Source organism: Liolophura sinensis, chromosome 10 (assembly GCF_032854445.1).
Source record: "Liolophura sinensis isolate JHLJ2023 chromosome 10, CUHK_Ljap_v2, whole genome shotgun sequence".
NCBI lineage: Eukaryota > Metazoa > Mollusca > Polyplacophora > Chitonida > Chitonidae > Liolophura > Liolophura sinensis.
In genome coordinates, this window is record NC_088304.1 from 3,399,457 (window position 1) to 3,410,263 (window position 10,807).

General features: G+C 42.1%; 1 protein-coding gene across 1 annotated transcript; it reads left to right on the forward strand.

Moving 5' to 3' along the window:
* The first annotated feature begins 1,390 nt into the window (after positions 1–1,390).
* On the forward strand, positions 1,391–4,286 carry LOC135476404 (uncharacterized protein DDB_G0290685-like). Its single transcript, XM_064756412.1, has 4 exons — positions 1,391–1,660; positions 2,053–2,352; positions 2,984–3,316; positions 3,942–4,286. The coding sequence occupies exons 1-4, from the start codon at positions 1,391–1,393 to the stop codon at positions 4,284–4,286; spliced, it is 1,248 nt and encodes a 415-aa protein (XP_064612482.1).
* Positions 4,287–10,807: the final 6,521 nt, after the last annotated feature.

The window sequence follows — 10,807 nt, forward strand, 5'->3', positions numbered from 1 at the left end:
CAAGAGCGTACAACATAATACCAAGTGAGTACATCACAGAACCAAGTGAATACATCACAGAACCAAGAGGGTACAACACAGAACCAAGTGAGTACATCACAAAACCAAGAGGGTACATAGCAGAACCAAGAGTGTACAACACAGAACCAAGTGCGTACATCACAAAACCAAGAGGGTACAACACAAAACCAAGAGCGTACAACACAGAACAAAGTACGTACATCGCGGAGCCAAGAAGGTACAACAAAGAACCAAGTGAGTACATCACAAAACCAAGAAGGTACAACACAGAACCAAGTGAGTACATCACAGAACGAAGAGGGTGCAACACAGAACCAAGTGAGTACATCGCAGAACCAAGAGGGTGCAACACAGAACCAAGTGAGTACATCGCAGAACCAAGAAGATACAGCACAAAACCAAGAGCGTACAACACAATACCAAGGAAGTACATCACAGAACCAAGAGGGTACAACACAGAACCAAGAGGGTACAACACAGAACCAAGTGAGTACATCACAGAACCAAGAGGGTACAACACAGAACCAAGTGAGTACATCACAAATCCAAGAGGGTACAACACAAAACCAAGAGCGTACAACACAGAACCAAGTGCGTACATCACAAAACCAAGAGGGTATAACACAAAACCAAGAGAGTACAACACAGAACCAAGTACGTACATCGCAGAGCCAGGAAGGTACAACACAGAGCCAAGAGCGTACGACACAGAACCAAGTGCGTACATCACAGAGCCAAGTCAATACATGGCACAACGAAGAGGGTACAACACAGAACCAAGAGGGCACAACACAGAACCAAGTGAGTACATCGCAGAACCAGGCAGGTACAACACAAAACCAAGAGGGTGCAACACAGAACCAATTGAGTACATCACAGAACCAAGAGGGTACAACACAGAACCAAGTAAGTACATTACAAAACCAAGAGAGCGCAACACACAACCAAGAGGGTACAACACAGGACCAAGAGGGTGCAACACAGAACCAAATCAATACATACCACAACCAAAAGGGCACAACACAGAACCAAAGAGTACGACACAGAACCAAGAGGGCACAACACAGAACCAAGAGGGTACAAGACAATACCAAGTGGGTACATCACAGAACCAAGCCGGTACAACACAAAACCAAGAGGGTGCAACACAGAACCAAGAGGATACAACACAGAACCAAGAGGGTACAACACAGAAACAAGTGAGTACATTACAAAACCAAGAGGGCGAAACACAGAACCAAGAGGGTACAACACAGGACCAAGAGGGTACATCACAGAATCAAGTCAATACATAGTACAACCAAGAGGGCACAACACAGAACCAAGAGGGTACAACTCAGAACCAAGTGAGTACATCGCAGAACCAAGCATGTACAACACAAAACAAGAGGGTGCAACACAGAATAAAGTGGGTACATCACAAAACCAAGAGGGTATAACACAGAACCAAGTGAGTACATCGCAAAACCAAGCAGGCACAACACAAAACCAAGAGAGTGCAACACAGAACCAAGTGAGTACATCACAGAACCAAGAGGGTATAACACAGAACCAAGTGGGTACATCACAGAACCAAGAGGGTACAACACAGAACCAAGAGGGTACAACACAGAACCAAGAGGATACAACTCAAAACCAAGTGAGTACAACACAGAACCAAGCATGTACAACACAAAACAAGAGGGTGCAACACAGAATAAAGTGGGTACATCACAAAACCAAGAGGGTATAACACAGAACCAAGTGAGTACATCGCAAAACCAAGCAGACACAACACAAAACCAAGAGAGTGCAACACAGAACCAAGTGAGTACATCACAGAACCAAGAGGGCATAACACAGAACCAAGTGGGTAAATCACAGAACCAAGAGGGTACAGCACAGAACCAAGAGGGTACAACACAGAACCAAGTTAGTACATCACAAAACCAAGAGGGTACAACACAGAACCAAGAGGGTACATAGCAGAACCAAGAGGGTACAACACGGAACGAAAAGACGACAACACAGAACCAAGTGCGTTTATCACAGAACCAAGAAGGTACAACATTAAGCCAAGAGGATGCAACACAGAACCAAGTGAGTACATCACAGAACCCAGAGGGTACAACACAGAACCAAGAGGGCACAACACAGAACCAAGTAGGTACATCGCAGAACCAAGAGGGTGCAACACAGAACCAAGTGAGTACATCGCAGAACCAAGAGGGTACAACACAGAACCAAGAGGGTACAGCACAAAACCAAGAGGGTACATCACAAAACCAGGAGGGTGCAACACAGAACCAAGTGCGTTTATCACAGAACCAAGAGGGTACAACACAGAACCAAGTCAGTACATTGCAGATCCAATAGGGTACAACACAGAACCAAGGAGAAACAGCACAAAACCAAAAAGATGCAACACAGAACCAAGTGAGTACATCGCAGAACCAAGAGGGTACAACACAGATACAAATCAGTACATTGTAGAACCAAGAGGGTACAACACAGAACCAAGAGGGTACAACACAGAACCATGAAGGTACAATACAGAACAAAGTAAGTACATCACAAAACCAAATGGGTACAACACAAAACCATGAAGGTACATCACAGAACCAAGTGGGTACTACACAGACCAAGTGAGTACATCGCAGAACCAAGAAGATACAGCACAAAACAAAGAAGGTGCAAGAAAGAACCATGAAGGCATAACCCAAAACCATGAAGGTACAGCACAAAATCAAGTGGATACAATACAGAAGCAAGTGGACACAATACAGAAGCAAGAGGATACAACACAGAACCAAGTGACTGTATCACAGAACCAAGAGGGTATAAGAAAAAAGAGTACAACACAGAACCAAGTGAGTACAACACAGAATCAAATCAAGTGGGCACAACACAAAAACGAGAAGGTGCAACACAGAAGCAAGAGGGTACAACACAGTAGCAAAAAGGTACAACACATAATCAATAGGGTACAACACAGAACCAAGAGGATAAAACACAGATCGAAGAGGGTACAAAACAGAGCCAAGAGAGTACAACACCAAACCAGGAGGATACAACACAGAATCTAGTTGGTACAACAGAGAACAAAGAGGGTACATCACAGAACCAAGGCGGTACAACACAGAATCAAGTGAGTACAACACAGAACCAAGAAAACACTACACAGAACCAAGTTGGCACAACACAGAACCGAGAGGATACAACACATAACCAAGAGAACACAGCACACAAGCAAGTTAGCAAAACGCAGAACCAAGTGAGTACAACACAGATCCAAGAGGGTACGACACATAACCAGGTAAGTACATCACAGAATCAAGGGGCTACAACACAGAACCCACAGGGTACAACACAGAACCAAGAGGGTACAACACAGAACTAAGAGGGTACAACACAGAACGAAGAAAGTACAACACAGAACCAAAAGCGTACAACACAGAGCCAAGAAGGTACAATACAGAAACAAGTGAGTGTATCACAGAACTAAGAGGGTATAACACAGAACCAAGAGGGTACAACACAGAACGAAGAAAGTACAGCACAGAACCAAGGGGGTACAACACAGAACTAAGAGGATACAAGACTGAACCAAGAGTGTACAACACAGAACCAAGTGAGTGAGTCAGTCAGTGCTTGTGGTTTAACGGCCTACTCAACAATTTTTCAGTCATATGACGACGAAGGAATCCTTAAGGTGGATGTAATGTGCCTTCTTCTTGAAGGGCGAATTTCCGCCTCTCTTTTATCTATCGCTGCTTTACTGAGACGACTTACCGAAGGCAAGTAAGCCGCCTCGCCGGAGCCATTATACTGATAAGGGTCAACCAGTCGTTGCACTATCCCCTTCATGCTGAACGCCAAGCGAGAAAGTTAAAACTTCCTTTAAGTTCGCGCACGCTCTACCAACTGTGCGTATATGACAGAAAAAAGTTAGTACATCACGGAAGCAAGACGGTACAACACAGATCCAAGAGGGTACAACACAGGCACTAAAAGGGTACAACACAGAACCAAGAGGGTACAACACAGAACCAAGTGAGTACAATAGATATCCAGGTGAGTACAACACAGAACCAAGAGAGTACAACACAGAACCATCACAGAACCAAAAGGGCGCAACACAAAACCAAGAAGGTACACTACAGAACCAAGTGAGTGTATCACAGAACCAAAAGGGCACAACACAAAACCAAGAAGGTACACTACAGAACCGAGAATCAGACATAACTGGTCATTTGCAACAAAGAACCAAAAGGTGGAACACGTAACCGAGTATTTACAAAAGACAATGTACAACAAACCGAACCCAGCACGATAACATGGAATCCAGAATGTGGAACACGAAATCCTTTAATCTGAAAATACAAAGACAGATACAAATTCTGCAGATAAAACCGTTAGGAGTGAAAGCCGCTAAGGTTACCTGCATGCAGAGTAATTCAGTGTTCGCATTACGTCGGATAGTCCAAAACCACCTATAGGCTTTTATCCACAGGATTTATAAATGCAAGCTTTTAAGAAGATTCGCATGGCGTGACAAAATGTGTGAAACACAGGCATTTGTAAATAATGACGAAAACTGGACTTCTTCCATTTGAATGGCGGCGAAAAATAAAACAAAAAGTGTTTTTTGCCAGTTTTAATTTAAAACACCAACAACATTCAGTTAGAGCTTTTAAGGGAGTTTCTGACGCCTTAAGTTCCTCGAGAGTGATTTTTTAAAGCGCTAGACAGTTTACTGAAAGGTTGGGATAAACAAAGTGTTAAAAACAATTGCTAATAACAGACTAGTTTTATAGACAAAAGGTAATGCATATGGAGACTGTTTCTTCCGTGTGAATGTCATTATTCGAGCGTTGCGTTAGTCATTTTCACACCGATGTAGGACAAAAATTATCGTGCCGTACTGTTCCGAAAAACACTGTTTCTGTGTATTATAGTTTGTCAACGTAAAGCAATTGTACGCAGAAAAAGCATCAACCCCCTCCCCTCCATCCCCCGACAGACAAATACTAAGTAAAAATTTTTCATTAACGTTTATTTTTTATTCAGTTTGTACCATAAAAAATCTTCGTTGTTCCCACCAAAGTATTGATGTGAACTATGAGTTATTAATTAATTAATTAATTTATAAGTGGTGCATTTCTCCATCATTTGTCATTTGCACGCCTGCCTACATTTGTTTCACTGATTTTATAGAGCGTATTCATGAATATTTCACTTGTACGCCGGTGGACAGTATTATTGTGGGAGGAAACCTGGCGGAGCCGGGCGGAAGCCCTCCGCAGGTTACTGAGAGACCTTCATTCATACGACCGGAGAGGTAGCCATCATTAATTAATTGATTAATAATAATTGATTAATAGATCAATAACTGGATGAATCCATGAATTAAATAATTCTTTACTTTCTAGTATTTTGATAAATGTTGAACGATTTCTGTTTATTTGCCGACCCTATTTGCCACACAATTCAATAAATCGAACAGTTTCTTTTTTAGCCCGACTAACCAAGAACTATTGGATTTATTAAGCAATCCTCTATTTAGACAACACTATGTAATCAGATTGTTTATTTTAAGAATTTTCTATGCAAAATTAATACAACTTGAGATAGTCGTAATGTCATAAAATTATTGCATTCCTTGTAGTATCAGTCATAAACACCTATTACTTCAAAGAATAACAATAAACATGATTTAAAAGGAATTGTTTTATCAAATCTTTACGTAAGCCACAAGTAGTGCAACTCAAATTCAAGGGAGACAAATGGTGCAAGCTTTTGTTTTGGCTGAGCGGAAGTTAACAGTAAATGGCGTGCTGCATGATCGCACTCTAAAGGGTTCTAAAAAAATCTCATTTCTTTATTGCATTCTTAGATTTGTTTCCGTCATGGAATGTTGAAATTGTCGTGAGGAGTTAGAGTCCAGCTGTAGGCGTCCTTTCTTATGTTTTTGTTTTTTTTCTTTGCCGCGAGAAACTCGATGGCTCATTTGTGTCAAAAGGTTAACTGTTACATAAACGAAATATTTATTTCTTTGCTTGTTTGAAGTTTAATGTCGCTGTCTTCGTAACTGAAGTCATATCGCCATGCCAAAGACAGCAGACACCAAATTCAATGTCTCGGGTGTTGAAACTCGTATTTCCTGCTTTCTAAAAGTACAATATCTGATTATTTGTCCAACTTTTGCAATTAATACCGCTTTCTTCTGTTGCGTTCAATCAATCAATTAATCATTTAATCAACCAACCAACCAATCAATCAATCAGGCAATCAATCAATCAATCAAGCAAAGCGATCAGCCAAACAATCAAGCTATCAATCAATTAGTCAATCAATCAAGCAAATCAAAGGAAGTCAACTCGTATCAACTCAAATCAACTGAATCAGTCAACAAGTCAGTAAATCAATTACTTAATAAATAAGTCGATCAGTCAGCCCCGCTATGATTTCTCAATCTATAAGTCTATCATATACATATAAGTATGTCAGATCACAAAACCACTAAGCCATTTCAAAATTTGAAATACGATCGCAAAGTTTATTCTTGAGACTTAGGTATTAAACTTTTGTACCCCTCATCAATGTTATCTTAACACAAATGTGTCCAAATTTCAACTCCCAATACCAAAAACTAAACACTGTACAGAGTTTTTAAATTTTGATTTAAGTCCAAAAAGGCTTTGTGGAATCGACCCCAGCAGTAGTAAAATGTCCATTCTCGTACATAAATCCTTAGATGTTTAACTATAAGACCTTTCTTAAGTCATTAATCACTGCGTCTAATTAACTCATACAGGTGTTAATCGTAATTACAGGTAACGGTTCTGCTTGATCGACTTGAGCAGTCCAGGTGACGAGCGATGAATATTCAAGGAAACCGGAGAACGGTATCTGTTATAGCGGCCACGGACATATTTGCACATTTTATCGAAGCTGTTATCAAATATAATTTTTGAGTCCTCAGAAGCATTATCTGGCATCTGAGATAAGTATAAGTCATCATATATATATGTTCCAATATGTCAACAATGCAGGTGTTTTACTTTAGCTCAGTGAGACGAAGCTGTTTATCTTGCACAGTTTGCTACGAGATAAGCTCGAGTTTAATCTAGTAACATATTCATAAAAACCTTTGTGTGAAGAGTACTAATAGTACAGTAATTGTACCCGTCCAGCCTAACTGCTAACTATCTGATTAATGAGTCTAGAGATGAAAGGTCAAGTTCATAAATTATGTTAAAAAGGTATTAGTTCTTTAATGTCAGTGGCATACCTCTCAGATTGCCTGTATTTGTATATTAAACCATGCAAAATTAGAAAAAAATGCTTGTTGGAATTAACTTAAACTATTAATGTTTTGATTGATTTGACTGACTGATTGATTTTTCACACCCTATTAAAAACAAAGTATCGAGCTTCGGGCGGGGATCAACGGAATACCCTGGATAAACCACCGACCTTGGCAAGTTAGTGACGAACTTTCCAGATCGCGACGTATAGATTTTTACGAAATTTCGGTGGAAGAAAACTTGTCCCTATGGAACAAAAAGAACGCTAAAACGGATAATAATTTTTGCTTTATTTATGTATATAAGCAACTCACAATATCCATGAAATAGCTGGATTTTGAAAAATGACATTTTTACACTAATGTGTCACTACATACAATATATAAACACAGAAGTTCTCTATTTGTGTCTGTCCATGTATGAGTGAAAGTGACAAGTATGGTTCTTCTTTTAGCTGGTGTCCAGGGTATGTCAATAGAAACAGTGCTTCTGTCCGTTATTGAGAAATAACGCCACAAAAACAATTTTGTACAGCATGATTCTATACTACACGCTTTCAGAGAGTACTTTCCCCATCATCAGCTTAACTGGCAGCTTCTACTGTCAGTGTACAGTGACTGACGGGGTGTCATGCCTGATGTCAGTATTCTGTGACAGAGTATGTACAGTAAATGACGGGGTGTCATGCCTGATGTCAGTATGCTGTGACTGGGTGCAGTGCCATGTACTGTGTCAGTGTACTGTGACTGACGGGATGTCATACCTGATGTCAGTATGCTGTGACTGGGTGCAGTGCCATGTACGGTGTCAGTGTACTGTGACTGACGGGGTGTCATGCCTGATGTCAGTATTCTGTGACTGGGTGCAGTGCCATGTACGGTGTCAGTGTACTGTGACTGGCGGGGTGTCGTGCCTGATGTCAGTATGCTGTGACTGGGTGGAGTGCCATGTACGGTGTCAGTGTACTGTGACTGGCGGGGTGTCATACCTGATGTCAGTATGCTGTGACTGGGTGGAGTGCCATGTACGGCGTCTGTGTACTGTGAGTGACGGGGTGTCATACCTAATGTCAGTATGCTGTGACTGGGCGGAGTGCCATGTACGGTGTCTGTGTACTGTGACTGATGGGGTGTCATACCTAATGTCAGTATGCTGTGACTGGGTGGAGTGCCATGTACGGCGTCTGTGTACTGTGAGTGACGGGGTGTCATACCTAATGTCAGTATGCTGTGACTGGGCGGCGTGCCATGTACGGTGTCAGTGTACTGTGACTGATGGGGTGTCATACCTAATGTCAGTATGCTGTGACTGGGTGGAGTGCCATGTACGGTGTCAGTGTACTGTGACTGGCGGGGTGTCGTGCCTGATGTCAGTATGCTGTGACTGGTTGGAGTGCCATGTACGGTGCCAGTGTACTGTGATGGGTCATTATATCTCGTATCAGTGTACTCTGAGTGGCTAGATTGTCATGTCTGGTGTTAGTATGTTTTGACTGGACATGGCTTCATGTCAGTATACTTTGACTCAGTGAGGTCTGGTGTGTTCTCTGACTCAATGGGGCCCCATGTCTGGTTTCAATGTATACTGACTGGTTAAAGCGTCATGTCTGGTGTCACTATACTGTTACTGGATGGGACTTCATATCTGGTGTAAGGCTGCTGTGACTGAGTAGAGTGTAATGTCTGGTGTTGGTGTATTATGACTGGATGGGTCCCCATGTCATTATACAGTGACTGGTGTCAGTGTACTGCGGCTGACCGGTTGTCTAGCATCAGTATACTGTGAAAGGGTGTGGCGTCGGTGTCAATGTACTGTGACTGGATGGGGCGTCATGTCAGATTGGGTGGGGCAACATGTAAGTATAATATGACTGGGTGGGACGTCACATCAATATACTGTGACTGGGCGGAATGTCATGTCAATATACTGTGACTGAGTGGGGCGTCATAGTGTACTACGACTGGATGAGGAGTCATGTCAATATACTGTGACTGGGTGGGAGTCATGTCAGTACACTGTGACTGGGTGGGGCGTCATGTCACTATACTGTGACTGGGCGGGGCGTCGTGTCAGTATAATGTGACTGGGTGGGGCGTCATGTCAATATAATGTGACTGGGTGGGGTGTCATGTCAGTATAATGTGAATGGGTGGGACGTCATGTCAGTATGATGTGACTAGATGGGGCGTCATGTCAGATTGGGTGGGGCGTCATGTCAGTATAATATGACTGGATGAGGAGTCATGTCAGTATACGGTGACTGGGTAGGACGTCATGTCAGTATACTGTCACTGGGTGGGGCGTCATGTCAGTATGGTGTGATTGGGTGGCGCGTCATGTATAATGTGACTGGATGGGGAGTTATGTCAGTATAATGTGACTGAGTGGGGAGTTATGTCAATGTACTGTGACTGACTGGGACGTCATGTCAGTATCCTGTGATTGGATGGGGCGTAATGCCCGATGTCTACGACCTCCTGTTTCATGGAAACGGCACAATACATTTGTCGACAATGAGTTCAGCATGGTACAAGGAGACACCGTCGCTCTAACTCTGGGCAAGCTGCCAAATGTGATATACTGATGTGTAAAGTCAATCGGGAACTTTTCCTGTCTAAAGAAATTCGGGCCCAAGCTGTGTATTGTATTCTCTATCCCTGCATATGTGATGATGTTTTGTAGGCAAACTGGTGATGTAGTATTACGAGAAAACATTGGTAAATCCAACTTGGACACCAGTTTTATATTCATATCCTGCAAAACGTGATACAGGTGGTTAATGCTACGTTACCATATACCTAAGGGGTGATCAATTAAGAAACAAGTAATGCTGACATAAAAATGTCACGTGGCGGGTCGTGACTCGTCCTTTAGAAGATCATCTTCAATCGACCGGACCCACTGGTCAAGCGAAACAATGTGTTTATGTGAACTTACACGAAGTTCGCAGGGCATCACGTGGAATGTGGGGATGTATACGTTCAGGTACTTTCCAGGCATACGTTTTACCCCCAGTCACTGCGTCTTCATCCGCCCATAAGCTGAGCATTGTCTTACAGACGAAAACAATTCTTGTGTGCGTGGTTTAATACAAATGTACGTGTATGTCAATAATAGTGGCACAGACCTGTCATTCGATCATACTAAGTTGAAGGCAATGTGTTTTGAAGGAACGGTTATTATTCGTTGTTTGAGCCGTGAGTGTATATCTCCTCCCATTTGATTAGTCAATATTCTAATGCATCTGTAAGGCAGGTGAGAGCAGCACATGTCATGGGATGCGGGTTTTTCCGTTAATTTGTAAGGAATTAAGAGACAACACCAGTGATATCGAAATTTTAACCCTGAGCATTTATTAATAATCTGAAATAACTCTCTGATGTTTCCGCTCATTTGAACCCGCGGAATCGCGCAGCTTCGTCTTAGTTTCGTAGTGTCTCAGTTGAACGAGAAATCTGTGTTTTCACTCAGATGTGGCAAGTAATAAATTTCACGCT